We start from the raw sequence: 18212 nt of genomic DNA, 5'->3' as shown, positions 1-18212 counted from the left end.
GTACTGTGTGTGCCTGTAACTAAGCTAACAGCACAGTACAAAGACATCGCTGTTGCTGGGTACAGTACACATGCTTATAATCTCAGATGCTTGGTTTCTGAAGCAAAATGATCCTAAATCCAAAGCCAGCCTTGGCAACACTGTCTTAAATTTTTAAAAGATGAGCAGAAGCAGATAATTGGTAAAGAATTTGCCTGTGGCATGTGGGAATACCAATTTTGATATCCTCCCTCGAGAGACATTATTGATTTTCCCATTGTTATTTCACATGTATAGGTACTTTGGAATCTCTGTGGTAACATAACTGCCCTCCTGACTAGAGAACTAGTCACCGTTCTGTTGCTGTGAAGAGACACCATGACCACAGCCTCTCTTATAAGGAACATTTACTTTGGGGCATGCTTACAGTTTCAGAAGTTTAGGTCATTATCATCATGGCGGGGAGCATAGTGGTTCACACGCACACGCTGAAGCAGTAGCTCAGAGCTAAATCTTGATCTGTAGGCAGAGGGCGAGACTCTGGACCTGAAGTAAGCTTTTGAAACCTCAAATCCTACCTCCCTCAGTGACACACTTGCTCCAACAAAGCAACATCCACTAATCCTTCTAATCCTCTCAAAGAGTTCCACTCTCTGATGACTAAGCATTCACTCCGAGGGGCATTTTTATTCAAACCACCACAAGATGTGTGGGTCAAAGATGAAAATCCCATTGCCTTTCAACTGTAAAATTAAAATTAGTTGCAAATGTGCCAGGGTGCTAAGTATAAGGATCCTGAGTACCACCCTCTGCCCCCCACCCCCACCAAAAATGGCAAAAACTGAAAAGCTAATCTTTTTATTTTGGAAAATAGAATCTTAATAATAGGTCTCTTTATGTTGAGACATAATGGATTGTTAGCCAAATAAATTAGTGAACAAATACTCTACAATATTGTTTCAGTTTCTAATGTAACAAATATGGTGCTCAATATTTTTTTTAAAGTGTGCTTTGTTTTTCTGGATAACTTTTAAGAGTATAAAGGGTTCCCAAGGAAAAACACTTTAGAATCATTGCTCAGTGCTTTTAAGCATAGTGTTTTATCAGCATTTTATTTAAAAGCTAGCTTGGGTCCTTTGACTTTATTGTGATGAATCTGAATTGTGTACATATAGGACACAAAGGGGACACATTCTAGTTTGTTCCTGAATTGCTCATCCTGTAAAGAAAACCTGGAACTCCAACCTATGAAGAGAGCGTCTCCACTGGCCTCTAGAATTCACAGTCTTTTGGCCCTGACGATAGGACTTCTCACATATCAGGTAAAACAAAAAAACAAAACAAAACAAAAAAATAAATCATATCCTTCAGTTGGAGTGAACTGAGAGAGGCTGTGAAAGGTCACAGAATTAAGCTACAGCAGAAGACAAGACAGAAGAAGCCGTCCAGCCACCCAGCCCTGCCCTGGTCCCCATGCTCTCTGCACTGTTTATCGTTGACATCCAGTACTAACAGGTGCATACAGACAGGCGTATGATAACGTGATATGGAGTAAAGATAGTGACTAGCCATATGGGGCTTCTGTCTGCCAGAGTCTTATATTCTGAATCAGTCTGTGTAAATTGATAGAAATTTAAGATTTATTTTCCTTTTTCAACTTTTGCTCTATGTATTGTATATGGTATGTTAATGGAAACTTAAATTGTATTTTGTATGTTGGTAGAAACTAAAGATCATTTTACCATATGTGGGAGATTGGTTGTTAACCAGCTAAAAAAATCCTTGAACAAACTGTGAGAGGAGATATAAATGTGAGCCAAAAACAGGAGGTGGGGCCTTTGGAAACTTGGGATAGTTTCCTAGAGAGAACGGCTTGAGGGAAGGCTTCAGGGCTCCTGCCTCAGCTGAGGTTCCGGGTCATGGTTGCTCCAGGTTCCAGCAGAAGAAATCCTGATTGAGCCAGGAGAATCGTGTTTTCATTATTGTATTCTTTAATCTCCTTTTCCTATTGCTTAGGTTAGTCAAGTTATAAGTGAGGTACTCTCGGTTAATAAGTACGTAATAAAATATGATTGTTAAGAAAATTGGCCGGGCGTGGTAGCACATGCCTTTAATCCCAGCACTTGGGAGGCAGAGGCAGGTAGATGACTGTAAGTTTGAGGCCAGGCTGGTCTACAAAGTGAGTACAGAACAGCCAAGGCTACACAGAGAATTTATTTATTTATTTATTTATTATTTAATAAATAAAAATTGTTTATTTTATGGATATATGGGTGCTTTGCCTGCACTTATGTCTGGTGTCCACAGAGGCCAGAAGAACAGTTAGATCCCCTGGATGTGAAATTACAGACAGTTCTGAGCCTCTATGTGTACGCTGGGAATCGAACCTCAGTCCTGTGGAACTCTATGTTACCTAGGCTGTCCTGGATTCGTTTTGTAGACCAGGCTGGCCTCAAACTCACACAGGCTGGCCTCGAACTCACAGCAGTCCACCTGCCTCTGCCTCTCAGAGTGCTGGGATTACAGGTGTGTGCCACCACAGCCGGCTGGAAGGGCAGCTCTTAACCCCTGAGCCCTCTCCAACCACTGCTTCATTTTTCTTTTTCTTTTTTTTTTTTTCATTTCTCATTCTATTCATGTATACAGATGTCTGCCCCAAACTATTTTTTAACTAGGCAAACAACTCATTAATATGCCCAATCACTAAAGGCAGATTTGTAGGCTCAATTTTCTTTCCTTTTTTTTTTTTTTTGTTTTTTGTTTTTTGCTTTTTGTTTTCCTGGACTCACTTTGTGGACCACGCTGGCCTCAAACTCACTGTGATCCGCCCACTTTGGCCTCCCAAGTGCTGGGACTAAAGATGTGCACCACCATGCCTGGCCTCCATGTTTTTAATGTAAGACAAAACCTTTGTCTCATCTAGCTAAAGGCTGTTGAACATTAGTATCTTTTGAGTGCCAGATGGCACGCTGTCTTTTGTGTGCAGATCATAAGATCATAGATCACAAAGCTATGGCCCACAAATACGCAACTGTTTTTAAAGGTTTGAATTAAATGTGGCAAGACCCTTCTTGGTTACTAGCTTTCTCATGCCATCCTTCCAACAGTTGCTTATGTACAGTAGTCACATAGCTGTCTGACAGTTCTACTGCTAGGGGCACCAATTTATAGAAAGGGCAGATACGTAAGCTGGCGGGCTAAGGATCAATATACCTACGAACGTGTAAGCATGCCTTTATCATAGATGAGGGTAGCAGCACACTTCCCACTCCTAACAGCAATGCTGTGCACTTGTGAATCCACAAGCAGGCTTTCAAATTAACTCTTAGTTATAATAAGGAACATTCGAAGCATGGGACTCAATATGGTTTATCTCCTTTCACCTCTAATGTCTCAAAAGAAGTTTTCCTTTATTTTAGCTTCAGTAGAAATCCTTCAATCTAGTTTCTCAAACTATTATCCTTAGGATATCACCATTGCTGATGCTGAACACTGCCAAGAGAGTAAGAAAGCCAATGATGTAATGCTGCAAAAACTGAAGAACTTTCAGATTAAAAAGAAAGATTTAGATAAAGAGGTACTGTGGTGTTTATCCTAAACCTTGATTCAGTTTGGTGGGAAGAAACAGCTAAAATACCACAGAACAGTTACCCCTAAAGTTGTGTATTTGTTTAAGAAGTGTTTGGAGACCAGACTAGTTTCTTATGCCTCTTAGAAGTACATACAACATCCAGCATTTAACTTGGTTGGTTGGTTGGTTGTTTTGTTGTTTTGTTTTTTGGGTTTTTTGTTGTTTTTGTTTTGTTTTGTTTTGTTTTGTCTTTCCAGACAAGGTTTCTCTATGTTATCTTGGCTGTCCTGGACTCACTTTGTAGACCAGGCTGGCCTCGAGCTTACAGTGATCTGCCTGCCTCTGCCTCCCAAGTGCTGGGATTAAAGCTGTGTGCCACCATACCTGGCTCATTGTTTTTTGTTTTTTGATTCAGGGTTTCTCTGTGTAGCCTTGGCTGTCCTGGACTCGCTTTGTAGAGCAGGCTGGCCTTGAACTCACAGCGATCCGCCTGCCTCTGCCTCCTACAGTGCTGGGATTACAGGCGTGTACCATGGCACCTGGTTTAACATTTGACTTACAACTTAAATCTGTATTGGAAAATTTCATTCACAAGGGCTGATAAGATGGCTCGGTAGCTAGGGACACAGCCCACCATGCCCAGTGACTTGAATTCGACCCCTGGGACTCACATGGTAGAAAAAAAGAACAAACTTTGAGAAGTTTTCCTCTGACTGCCACACAAGCACCCATAAAACATGCACAGACACACGAAATAAATAAGTATAATAAAATTTAAAGTTTTACAATTTTTTAAAATTTCACATGGGATTACTGATTGCTAAAGAGAGATTCTCTTGACACACCTTATAGTGGCTTCACTTTGTCGCTTGGATGCATTTAAAATAAAATCCTTTATTCATTGTCTAGAAGGGTCAGAACAGCAGTACCTAGATTTTCTCCATTGCCTTTTCCAAAAATTTAAATTAAATTGTACTTACTAACTGGGGGTGGGGAGGAGAGCACACGTGGACCACAGTACATGTGTGAATTTCAGAAGACAATTTTTAGGAGTTGGTTCTCGCCTTCTGCTACGAACTCCAGGGATCAGACGGGATTCAGCATCCAGCTGTATTCCTAACTACGATGTCTGACATCAGAAGGCAGGCAGGGAAAGGCACAGTGGGGCTGTATCAGAAGGAGACAGGTTCCTACGTGTCCTGGGGGGAGTCACAGAGTCTGTGCATCAATTCCCCAGCACTAAAGAGTGATGACAGGGTGAAGGGCCATCCGCCAAGGAAGGTCAGTAAAACCGTTTGTCCATATAGAATTTTTACTAGGGGAATCATGTACCAAAGTTCCACCCAGCAGAAAGCAGGCAGGTGTTCAGTCTGAACAATGTGCTGTGGCCCATGGTCAGTCATAGCAGTGACCACAGAAGCAGACAATTTGGGGTTCTCGGTGACTTGCCAGCTGGTCTTGATAATAAACACAGCAATCTTAGGCTGCTGTAGGAAGTCTTTTTTATCAGGAAAGTGGTTGAGGTCATTACATCATTTAGGCATTAAAGAGTAGACTTTGCATGGTTGGATGACTTTATCATAAATGTTTTAGTAGGCAACTTTATTTCTTTCCCTCTAAGATATAAAATGCTTTTCTTCTAGTTACTGAAACATAAAAACAGAATTGCAACTCTTAAAGAGTTAATTGCTAATGAAAAAGCACTTCAAGATCACACCATTGAGGTGAGTTTAGCATGCTTTGTTTTCAACATGCAGATACACTGCAGATATTTATATTCTCAGCAAATTTACTAAAGTCCTTCCAGCTCTAAGTTCTGTACATTTTTTTCCTTCTGTATTTTAAGATAGTGTCTCTTTGTTTGGCCTTAGCTGTCCTGGAACTTACTCTATAGACCAAGCTGGCCTCGAACTCACAGAGATCTGCCTGCTTATGCCTCCTAAGTGCTGGGATTAAAGAAGTGAGGCACCACTTTCCAGAGATTTCTGTATTTCTATGACTCCAGCCTCATATCATTCAATCTTCTCTTTGAGTCTTAAAAAATTATGTATATGAATGTTTTGTCTGCACGTGTGTGCACCACATACATGTATGTAATGCTTGAGGGGGCCAGACATAGATATCAGATCCCATGGAACTGGAATTACAGACGTTCGTGTAGCCACATGGGAACTGAACCTGGGTGTTCTGTAGGATCAGCAAATGCTCTTAACTGATGAGCCTTCTCTCCAGACCCCTTTCTTTGTTCTCAAGTTAAAACGATACTGTGAAATGATAGGAGTGGGTAAGTACTGAAATATGTACAAACATATTTAATCTCAGGTCACAGATTTTGATGCAGAAGAAGCCAGGAATGCCAGAGATGCACCTGTGTTATTGGCAGACAAACTGGATAAATACCACAATCTAAATGAGGAGCTTGATTTCTTGGTAAGACAGGCCACTGCCTTATGGTCCTTTTTGTACCCAATGCTATCCATTAAATTTTAAGAAGTTATTAACCTCCAAAGTATTGTTTATTAAAATATTAACATCAGCACTGTGGCATTATTACCAGCAAAAGGATGGAAGCATTTCCATGTTTTAAAATTCTACATATCAGGCTGCAATTCCAGAGGACCCAGGTTCAATTCTCAGCACCTACAGGGCAGCTCACAACTCTGTAAATCCAGTCCCAAGAATCCCAATGCCCTCTTCTTGCCTCTCCAGACACCAGGCATGCAAGTAGTATACAGACATATATGCAGACAAAACATCCATACATATAAGATGGATGAAATAAATATGAATTTTTAAAATGATTATAAATAAATGTTGCTCAATTTGATTTGTTTTTAGATTAGTAAAAAGTATGTATCTCAAAATGCAAAAGCCAAAAATTAAACATTTATTTTAAGAATTTAAGAAATGTTATTTATTTGTCTGTATGTAATCTATGCCAGTGCCCTCAGGCCCGAGGGGGGTGTCAGATCACCCGGAGGTAGAGTTATATAGTTGATTATGAGCTTCCTGATGTGAGATGCTGAGAACCAAACTTGAGTCCTCTAAAAGAGCAACAAAAACACTCTGAACTGCTCGGCCATCTCTCCATCCCCATATTTATTCTTTCGAGATAGGATCTTACTGTCTGGTTCAAGCCAGCCTTCATCTCACAATGCTCCACCCCAGCTTCTGAAGGTCTGAGCTAACAGGTATACACCACACACAGCTCTCCAAACTATGTGCTACTTTTCACTGTGGATAAGGCACACTTATGTTTTTGTGTATTCCACTATAATAGCTGCATTCAATAACAATGTTGGAAATAACTCTTAGTTTACCTCAGGTGAAACAAAGCAATGTAGGAAAACAGAAGAAAATGAAAACATGATTTTGGTGTTAAGACAGCTATAGAGCTTTCGTTTGTTTGTTGGTTGGTTTGTTTGCTTTGAGACAGGGTTTCTCTGTGTGACCTTGGCTGTCCTGGACTCTCTTTTGTAGACCAGGCTCTTTTGCATTGATCTGCCTGCCTCTGTCTCCCGAGTGCTGGGATTAAAGGCGTGTGCAACCATGCCTGGCTTGATTTTGGTGTTTAGAGAGCTACAGAGAATTTTTAAAAATGGGTTGGTACAGTATATTTTTATTTTTCCCATACTATATTTTAATATGCATATACAATGTGTATTAATCAAATCAATCTCTTTTTTCTTTTTTTCAAATCAATCTCTTCTTACCATAACCTGTGTTTGGAATCTTGGGCACTCCCCTTCTGGTTATTTATAGTCTATGTCACATGTTACTGTGAACATTAGATCTTGTTCCTACTATCTGTGTCTTGACACCTGTTCCCCAATGCCCTGCTAGCCTGTCTCTCCCCTAGCCTGCCCACCCTCTAGATATCAATACTGCACATTCACGTCGACTGTTTAGACGCATCTACCTCTGAAACAGAACATGCAGTGTTTATCTTCCTGGGTCTGATTTATTTCCTTTACTATAATAGGCCCCTGTTCCATTCATTTAGCTGCATAAATATGTATAACTTGCTTGATAATCAAAGTTTTTTAAAGGTCTGTAGAGATGGGAATGTGAACTGTCATAATTTTACCACTATAGCTTTTGTGTGTGTGTCTGTGGCCCAATTAAAATAATACTAGAAATCCCTATAGGTGTCACTATAATGAAGAGGTCTGATGATGTCTCTGATACAGCTCAGAAGTCTGCCCTTGTCTTTCTAAATAACTTAAACGCAGAAATATGCACCATGTTAATTACATAGCCATTCACCTTCAAACGAGAAGAAAAGTGGAGATTAAACAGAAAGAAAGAGAAGTGGAGATAAATGCCTATAATCCCAGAACCCTGGAGGTTAGGGAAGGAGTTCAAGACTATTTTAGGCTATATATAAAATTCAAGGCCAGCCTGGTCAACTTAGGGAGACCCTCCCTCACAATTAAAAATAAATAGTAAAATAAATATAAAATAAAGTAGCCTGGAAGTAGAGCTCATCTGTCCCACTCTAGATTTTTTCCCCAACCCTGGAATAGAAAGAAAGGAAAGAGAGAGGAGGATGGAGGGGAAGCAATGGTGCAGTTTCTGGCATACCACTCTACCACCACTTCATAGGTCCTTCTCCACAGACACATGAGTGCACTTAATGTTGAGAAGACTAAAAATCACTTTTGCACTGCTATTTAGTGGGTAGTGTTCTTTAGTTTTTCTTCTATAGCTGCTTTGAAAATTAAAGTAACTTTCAGAGAAAATTGTTAATAAGCTTTCTGATGAACCTACATGCCATTCTAAGAAAAAACAAGGTTTTTTTGTTTTGTTTTGTTTTGTTTTTTTGTTTTGTTTTGTTTTTCGAGACAGAGTTTCTCTGTGTAGCCTTGGCTGTCCTGGACTCACTTTGTAGACCAGGCTGGCCTCGAACTCACAGCGATCCGCCTGCCTCTGCCTCCCGAGTGCTGGGATTAAAGGTGTGCGCCACCAAGCCCGGCTAAAAACAAGTTTTTACTTAAAACTTTTATTACATTTGTGTGTGTGTGTGTGTGTGTGTGTGTGTATGTGTGTGTGTGTGTGTGCGCTCATGTGTAACCATATTGGCATGCAAAGTGTGATGGCACTCATGGAGGTCAGAGGACAACTATGAGTTGCTTCTCCCTTTCCGTATGGGTCTGGCAGATGGACCTCAGACCATCAGCTATGGCTACAGGTGCATTTACCCACTAAACTATCTTGTCAACCTGCATAAAATTTAAATTCCAATAGTATTCTTGCAAAAAAAAAATGAACAATAACCTGGACCATGAAGTACATTAAGCTGAACCTTTTGCAAGGGAGGGTATGTCTCAGACCTCTGCATGTATGCATCACCACAGACATCCCTGCTTTAACTCGCACTTGGACATGTCTCTGCATGCATTATCTATGTGGTGGGCAGGAATGAAAATTAGATGTGATTATTGTGTGTAGGTACTAACAGATGCTTGGTTATTTACAAAGATATTTCATAATAGAAAATAACAAAATTGATTTTTAAAAGTCTATTCTACTTCCTGCTTGTGTGTTCTATATGCAGTCTACCTCCAGATCTGGCACCTGTGTCAGGACTCACTTTATAAGACCTCAATTTCAGAGAATATTGGAATAAAACATAGCTTTCATTTTTTTTTTTTTTTTACCTGTTTCATGGTGGTTTTCAGGTCACATTTTCACTGATGTTTCTCCATAGATCACAAAGCTGGGAGGCCTTCTGGAAAGCAAAGAGGACCACTACAGCAGACTTATTGAGGAGAACGACAAGTACCGGAGGCATGTAGGCAGCCTAATAAATAAGGTACAAGTTTTCTTACAGGGGAAGAAAGACTTCAAAAATGATGTCAGGGCCTAGGGAGATGGCTCAGAGGTTAGAGCACTGACTGCTCTTAGAGAGGTCTTGAGTTCAATTCCCAGCTATCACGTGGTGCATCACAACCATCTATAATGTGATCTGATGCTCTCTTCCGGCCTGCAAGTGTATGTGCAGACAGAGCACTGTATACATAATACTAAATAAATAAATAAATCTTTTTAAAAAATTATGTCAGGGTGGGGATCCAGCTCAGTTGGCAGAATGGCTGCCCGGAATGTGCCCTGGGTTTGGTCCTCAGCATAAAAACCAAATCAAACAGCCAGGCATGGTGGTGCACACCTTTAATCCCAGTACTCGAGGAGGCAGAGGAAGGTGGATTTTGGTGAGTTCAAGAACAGCCAGGTCTACAAATCGAGTCCAGGACAGTCAAGGCTACACAGAGAAACCCTGTCTCAACAAACAAACAAACAAACAAAACCCAAATCAAACAACACTAAAACTCAAAAAAACATCACATCAGAACTAACAGAACTCCAGTACTAAAGGGATCTGAGGCTTGCCAAGCCCCATTAGACTGGCCCCTTCTCCCTGGCAATGCACATAAGCGCCCCACCAGCTGGAGAGCTGGAGAGTGGCCAGGGCACTGCTCCAGGCACGTCACAGTCTTAACTGCACTACTTCACCTTCAAGGTAATTAAGTATCTTGCCAACTTAGTGTTTCACTTTACTTTTTGTTTTCATTTTGGTCTTTTAAGACAGTGTCTCCATATGTGCCCCAGTCTGGCCTTGGAATGTCAAATCTACTGCCTGATTCTAAATTTAAAAAACAAAAACAAAAAAAAACTGCATTAACTTTAATAAGCAAGGCTATAATCTTTAGTTGACCCCTTAGTGTGGAAGACAGTTGATTATAGTGCACCCACTGGAGCTGTCTAGCCTCTGGACTCACATTTCCAGCCTGATGAGTGTGCCTAAGTCTACTGCTATTCATATTCCTGATACGCAGAAAGAAAAAGGATGCTTTGTCTGTTGTAAAATTTTCATTTATTGTAGTCAACTAATTAAACTTCAACTTGTACTTTTATTTTCTCAAGGTAACATCATATGAAGAAATTATCAAATGTGCTGACCAAAGACTTGAGATATCTCATTCTCAGATTGCACAGTAAGTTAATAAAACTAATTTTTAAATTTTTTGTGAATATTTACTGTTTCATTTTATTCTCTGGCTTATCTAAGATCTTTTTCTCGGACTCTTAGAAATAGGAAAATAAGGCTTGTGTAGTTTAGGATAGCCTAAAACTATGTCCCTGGTTCAGAATAAGCTGCTTTATTGCTTCTTTCCTCTGGGGGACAGGCTGAGTGAGAGCCCAGCCTGGCCTTTTGCTGTGTTCAAGAGTTTTCAGCTTTCCGGAGAATTTTGGTACACAAGACTTTCTTTAAAAGGCATCAGTACTTTATATTTAACCCAAAGGAAAAGAATCTTAGGCAATTTGGAACTTCTGGTCTTGGGTTTCCTTTATGTTTTAAAATCTTCCCGGGCCTTGGGCTTCAGGCTGTGAGTGAGGCTCTTTTTCTGCCCTCCTCACTGTCTAGTCACTGGAAGAGCTCTTACAAAAAGATCATGGCCCCAGACCTGAAGGGCAGTAGAGCTGTGTTGATGAATGGGCCGCTGGCCCCAGAAGAGACCCAGGAGTTCAGGGCTTTATTCTCTCCAACTGGAATTCTCCACCGGAATCAGTGGCTGTCACTGCATCCTTCAGCTCCATTCTCCTCTCCACACTGCCAGTGCAGCTGATCCACAGAGCAGGCCTGTGCTTTGTGCTTGTTGGCACCACCCCCACCCAGTGGACAGACAACTACTATACAGTGACTCCTGGCAGTGGGGAGGGGGGCAATGGGCAAGTTGGTGCTGAGAGCCTTGACAACAAGCATGGCAGTCAGTTGGTCATCAACTTTGGTAAAGGCCACCCTATGCCCCAGAATTAACAGGGCAGTACTCTCTTGCACAGTTTGTGGGCACCTATGGGCCAAGTGGAAGCTGGACCACAGCTCAGCAATGGGAACCAGCTCATATGACTTCCCCTTACAGCGACAGCTGTGTAGCAGGTTTAGTACCACATGGGGAAGAGGAACTGCTGAGCACCAGTGATTGTTGCCCCAGGGTGCCACCCCACAGCTACCCATTTCCTGCCAGAGCATCACCTGCCCCACAGATCCACCACCAGGAATTCATGACACCTGGTTCTACCTGCCAGAAGACTCCTAACCAGAGAGGGGAAGAACAGTTATCCATGCTGGAAAACTCACACAGGTGAGGAACCTTCCAGCTCTGATGGGGCAACTGTGGTTAGGCACGCCAGCTCCAATAAACTGGCCTTATCACTACTGCAATATACAGTGTCAGAAGTATGACCCAACCTTCTCACGGGACTGCCTCACCTTATATTTTAGGAGTCATTTTGCAGCCAGTAATGGTGGCATGCCTTAATCCCAGCACTTAGGGAGCAGAGTGGACAGATCTTTGAGTTTGAAGCCAGCCTGGTCTACAGATGAAGTTCCAAAACAGCCAAGGCTACACAGAGAAATCCTGTCTCAAAAATCTAAAACCAACCATACCAACATTATTTTGCAATCCCAAACAACAGATCTGCTAGAAACAACTCAGGGTGTCTCCCAGACCCCAGCCTTTCACACTTTTCCCAAGAAGGGAGGAGCCTAGCTCACTTGTGAGCCCTACAACTAAGGCCTGTCATGGTCTACTGGATATGCATAAATGCTGGAGGCAGGAATCCAGCAGACAATGATCAGCAGATGGGGGCTGAGAGCCTTGCCTTCTTATTACCATTCCAAACCCAACCTGAACTTTGGCTTTACAAAATACCAGCGGTGGCTGGGAGTTTGGTGTGTCAGGGTTTATATCAGATCCAAGTTAGGGAGAGGGAAGACAAGAAGTGACTTAAATTGTTTCTATGATACAATGTAAATACAGAGATCGTCCTGTGTTCTTGTCACTTTCCAAAAATGACTAACTTTAGAAAAAGAAATTTAGGTACAGAAAATGTTCTAACAGCCTAAATAATAATAGTAAATGGCAGTCGTGAGTCTAAGAGCACAAAATGAGGATGGAAGTAAGTGAGCTACATTATGACCAGGTAAACACATTTGCTTTACATTCTTAGCATTTTGTTTGGGTTTTTGTTTCCTCAAGATTGTTTGTTTTATATTCCTGTAAGTAGATAGGCTTGCACACGTGTGTGTGTGTGTGTGTGTGTGTGTGAGACAGCTTTTGGGAGTTATCTCTTTCCACTGTGGCTTCTGGGATAGAACTCGGGTTGAAGCTTGGAAGACTTTTGTTCACTGACCTCTCACTTTGTTCCTACCTTTGGTGTTCCCTGAGCTCTGCCAGGGTTTTTCACTTTCATTTACTTGATAGATTGATTTCCATCCTGTCACTTTCAGTCTGTGACTTTTTTAAAAAAGATTTGTTTGTTATTTATTTATTATGTATACAGTGCTCTGCCTGCATGTACACCTCCGGGCCAGAAGAGGGCATCATATCACATTATAGATGGTTGTGAGCCACCATGCGGGTGCTAGGGATTGAACTCAGGACCTCTGGAAGAGCAGTCACTGCTCTTAACCTGAGCCACCTCTCCAGCCCCGTTGACTGGCTTTGGTTTTTGTTTTTGTTTTTTGTTTTTTGCCATTGAGATGCATTTTCTAGAGACAAAAGAAAATTGGGTCTTCCTTTTTAACCCAGTCAGCTAGTCAGTGTCTTGTAATTAGCTAATTGGACAGTTTAAACCACTTAATTTAGGGATTTTATAGAGCTATGTGCTGACTCCTGTAATCTGGTTGGTTGTTTCCCTGGCTAATTGGATCATTAGTTGTTCTTCTCTTTCTCTCCTAGTCATATGAGGGGTTTGCGAGTTACTGTGTTTCTTGGTTCCTATAAGTATCCTTTGCAATGCTGGTTTGGTAGCCCTGAATTGTTTTAGTTTGTGTTTCTCTTGAAATAATCTGTATTTCTCTACCATTTTAAAAGACAATTTGCTGTATATAACAATCTTATTTGGAGGTTACCTGCTTTTAGGATGTGAAACATACCATTCTATTCCCCCCCTGCCCCCCCCAATTTCCTTTGAGAGGTTTGATGTGCTGTTTGCCTTTGTAGGTGAGTTGGCATTTCCAAACCCCCTTGTAGCTTTTAGTAGTGTTTGTTTTCAACATGTTGACTATGTGTCCTGAAGAGTGTATTTGAGATTCTAAATGTCTCATTTGCTTGAATCTTCTCTCTCTCTCCTTCGAAATGCAGAAAAACAGAAAACAGGCACATCTCTAACAGGCCATCAGAATGCTGTGACCGCACAGTGACACTACTAAGCATTTACCTGTGGTAATGAAGCCCCAGATGAGGGGTTCTGTTAACACACATTGCTATGGCTGTATTACAGTGCACCATATATAATCTTTAGCCCCAGAACATATAAAGGGAAAATTTGACCAAGTTCGGAGTTGCCAGGAAAATATCCAGATTCCTATATTGTGTGATGGACAGATAACATATGATTAGCTTTGATTTAGTGTTAGTTATGAGAAAATCTGATCATAAAATATGTAACAGGGTAATTTTATTATAGATAAAAATCTTAGGAAATAATTCTTATAGTATCTACTCACAGTTCCTGTGGTGGTTTGAATAAGATAGGCTCATATGATTAAATGCTTGCTTCACTGTTGGTGGAACTGTTTGGGAAGGACTGGGAGGTGTGTCCTTGTGGGAGGAGGTGTGCCCTTGTTGGAGGAGGTGTGTCCTTGTGGGAGGAGGTGTGCTCTTGTGGGAGGAGGTGTGCCCTTGTGGGAGGAGGTGTGCCCTTGTGGGAGGTGTGCCCTTGTGGGAGTTGGTGTGCCCTTGTGGGAGGTGTGCCCTTGTGGGAGGTGTGCCCTTGTGGGAGGAGGTGTGCCCTTGTGGGAGGAGGTGTGTCCTTGTGGGAGGAGGTGTGTCCTTGTGGGAGGAGGTGTGCCCTTGTGGGAGGTGTGCCCTTGTGGGAGGAGGTGTGCCCTTGTGGGAGGTGTGCCCTTGTGGGAGGAGGTGTGCCCTTGTGGGAGGAGGTGTGCTCTTGTGGAGGTGTGCCCTTGTTGGAGGAGGTGTGTCCTTGTGGGAGGAGGTGTGCCCTTGTGGGAGGAGGTGTGCTCTTGTGGGAGGAGGTGTGCCCTTGTGGGAGGAGGTGTGCCCTTGTGGGAGGAGGTGTGCCCTTGTGGGAGGTGTGCCCTTGTGGGAGGTGTGCCCTTGTGGGAGGAGGTGTGCCCTTGTGGGAGGAGGTGTGTCCTTGTGGGAGGAGGTGTGTCTTTGTGGGAGGAGGTGTGCCCTTGTGGGAGGAGATGTGCCCTTGTGGGAGGAGGTGTGCCCTTGTGGGAGGTGTGCCCTTGTGGGAGGAGGTGTGCCCTTGTGGGAGGTGTGCCCTTGTGGGAGGAGGTGTGCCCTTGTGGGAGGAGGTGTGCTCTTGTGGAGGTGTGCCCTTGTTGGAGGAGGTGTGTCCTTGTGGGAGGAGGTGTGCCCTTGTGGGAGGAGGTGTGCTCTTGTGGGAGGAGGTGTGCCCTTGTGGGAGGAGGTGTGCTCTTGTGGGAGGAGGTGTGCCCTTGTGGGAGGAGGTGTGCCCTTGTGGGAGGAGGTGTGCCCTTGTTGGAGGAGGTGTGCCCTTATTGGAGGAGATGTGCCCTTGTGGGAGAAGGTGTGCCCTTGTTGGAGAAAGCGTGTCACTGGTAGTGAGCTTGGATGTTTCAAAAGTCATTGCTAGGCCCAGTCTCAGTCTCTGTCTCTGCCTGCTGTTTATGGATAAGGATATAAAACTCTCAGCTATTGCTCCAGTGCCATGCCTACATGCTTCCTGCCATGATGTTAATGAACTGACCTTCTAAAACTATAAGCAAGCCCCCAATTAAGTGTTTTTGTCATGGAGTCTCTTCACAGCAACAGAAGAGTAACTAAAACAGTCTCCAAAGAATGTGCAAAATATTCAGCTAGAAAAGTCTATTTTTGTGTAAAATGCAATTGTTTTTTCCTTCAGTTTGGAAGAGAGAAATAGACATTTGGAAGATTTAATTAGAATGCCCAGAGAGAAAGGCAGAAGACCAAGGTAAGTTTTCCTTCCATTCAAAGAAAAAAATCTTAAAAATACATATAGTAAATAATGTTTAATTTTTCTCCCTTATATTTTTATTTAAGATAAAAAAGATAAATATGAAGTTTTGTACTTTCCCAGTATAAAATAGTTGCTTGATCACAGTTTTCTTGTAGGCCTTGCACATTGGCACATACCTAAAACACCCAGCTATCCTGGAGGCTAGCTGCAAAGTTTAGCAAGATTCTGTGTCAAAAACAGGTTTTGTTTTTTATCTTATTTTTGAGATGGTCTCACATCTGGGTTCTTTTTTTTAAACTATGTTTTGCCATGCAGCACAGATTGCAATACAAAGTCCTAGCCAGGCGTGGCGGCGCATGCCTTTAATCCCAGCACTCGGGAGGCAGAGGCAGGCGGATCGCTGTGAGTTCGAGGCCAGCCTGGTCTACAAAGCAAGTCCAAGACAGCCAAGGCTACACAGAGAAACCTTGTTTCAAAAAACTAAAACAACAAACAAGCAATACAAAATCCTTCCACCAAGTGCGCCCTAGTTCTGAACTCTACAGCCAGTTCTACCTCCTCGTTATGTAAGGTTTTTTTGTGGAGTCTGAATTAGAGGCCCAGACTGCTGCCCTCACAGGAGCTGTAAGCCAGATACTACAAGGGTTCTGAGCTGAGGTGCTTGTTTTCAAACCAACTCCCTCCACTCACATGAAATCTTAAAGTCTGTAATTTTAGAAGAGCCTCAGGCAGTCACATAGCCGAGGGCTGTATGCACGCAATCTTGTGGGCTGACTGGAAGGACAGTGGTGTTCTAGCTTCAGCAGTGCATACACTAAAATTGGAAAGGCAGGAAAAATCATAGTGACGTCATATGATCTCTTTGCAAACACTAGATTAAATCTGTTCAGGGGTTTTGATTTCTAAAACAGCATGGATTTTCTCTGAGTTGTAGAAGCAAACTATGGAGTTTATTTCTAGAATTATTTTAAATTTTTTATATAATCTTTATACATTTACCAGTTGAGACATTCGTTTACTCACACATTTACTTTTACACTGAATTTGAGGCTTATGTATATGGATTTGTTGACTTTGAAACAAGGGAAAGAGGTCACAAGGTACTCCTAGCTGGTGAGTCCATTTGTGTGAAAACTCCAGAGCCCCTGCAGGCTTCAGCCATGACTAAGCCTGAAGCCTTGATTGACCGCTAACCTCAGTACCCATCACAAGTTCAGCTTGAACTTCCTCTACATCTCCTCAAAATTATGGTGCTGATCTGTCCAGTTGTCTCTGGCAGTGGAAACACTGGAACTCTGGGGTTGAGAAACAATCCCAGATGTCTAACTTTTAAAAATGTTCTTATTTCATGTATCTATGTGTCTGTGTGTGGGTATATACATATGAGTGCAGGTGACCACAGAGGCCAGAGGCTTTGCACACCTTGGAGCTACAGAGTTACAGGTTGTGGTAAGCCACATGACATGGGTGCTGGGACACTGGTCCTCTGCCAGAGCAGCGAGAGCTCTTAGTCAATGAGCCATCTATCTCCACCCCCAGGTGTCTATTTTTTGCTTCATCATTTGCAAGAAGATTTTGTAGGTTTAATTTCAAAGCTGACTCTTCACTTAACTAAACCAGGAGCCTATTAAATGTAAGAAGACTGTGGTGTAGTATTTTAATCACTTGCATTGAGGATGGTCCACACTGAGGATGGTCCACACTGAGGATGGTCCACACTGAGGATGACCCACACTGAGGATGGTCCACACTGAGGATGACCCACACTGAGGATGACCCACACTGAGGATGACTCACACTGAGGATGGTCCACACTGAGGATGGTCCCTACTAAGAATGGTCCCCACTAAGGATGGTCTGCACTAAGGATGGTCTGCACTAAGGATGGTCCACATACAATGCGTTGAAAGGTTTCATCTTTTTAGGGTCTCATAGTTTGATATAAATGACAAATTCTTGACAGTGACAGGCAAATATGCCAAGTAATGGTGTATTTTTCACCATAATCACTATTTTAGTCTTTGGTCCCTATTTTTACATCATTTTCTTTCTTTATTACAGACCAAGATTAGAAAATCACCCAAAGTCCATGACCTTGGTAGGGCATCTTGATGGCCACTATAGAGAATGCTCTATCTCCATGTGAACTGACAGCAATACATGATTAAATATTCAGTCCTGAAATTAACCTATTTGTATGTGTGCCTGTGTGTATATGTGCTTGAATATCTAAGGTAGAGGACAAACTTGGGTGTTCCTCTCCAGGAATAATCCACATTGGTTTTGATACAGGGTTTCTCACTGGTCTAGAACTAACCAAATAGGCTAGGCTGATAGGCCAGTGAGCGCAGGGACCCTCCTGCTTCCATCCCCACAGCACCAAGACTGCAAGCATACAGCACTACTCAGATCTAAAAATGTGGGTTTGGAAATGTGAATCAGGTCCCTGTGCTTACACACCAAACCTGTGACCTACTGAAGTAATATCCTGTTTGGTTTCCCATTTGCCCTACGCTCCCCAATCCATCCCTTTGTCAAATCCCCAAACAAGGCTGAAAGTATAGCTGTTGATCAACAAGGCCTGTTGGTGGAAATGTGCAAAGCGTTTCATCTCCCAAAGTCAGTGTTACACCTAAATCAGTCAGGTGCAAGGAGTATGTGTGAAATGCATACCTTTCCAAGAGAC

General features: G+C 42.4%; 1 protein-coding gene across 1 annotated transcript in view; it reads left to right on the top strand.

The window, feature by feature from the left end:
• Positions 1-17709, top strand: part of Cage1 (cancer antigen 1) — a 36107-nt gene extending 18398 nt beyond the window's left edge. Inside the window, exons 5-11 of the mRNA XM_051170179.1 lie at positions 1155-1301; positions 5194-5274; positions 5873-5980; positions 9261-9365; positions 10475-10545; positions 15452-15520; positions 17588-17709. Of these exons, the coding sequence (XP_051026136.1) occupies positions 1155-1301; positions 5194-5274; positions 5873-5980; positions 9261-9365; positions 10475-10545; positions 15452-15520; positions 17588-17672 (666 nt within the window). The 3' untranslated portion in view covers positions 17673-17709. The remainder of the gene's footprint in view (positions 1-1154; positions 1302-5193; positions 5275-5872; positions 5981-9260; positions 9366-10474; positions 10546-15451; positions 15521-17587) is intronic.
• The last annotated feature ends 503 nt before the right edge of the window (positions 17710-18212 follow it).

This window comes from Acomys russatus, chromosome 3 (genome assembly GCF_903995435.1).
Source record: "Acomys russatus chromosome 3, mAcoRus1.1, whole genome shotgun sequence".
Lineage (NCBI taxonomy): Eukaryota > Metazoa > Chordata > Mammalia > Rodentia > Muridae > Acomys > Acomys russatus.
The sequence above is the reverse complement of the archived record's forward strand: the minus strand, read 5'-3'. Positions and strand labels throughout refer to the sequence as shown.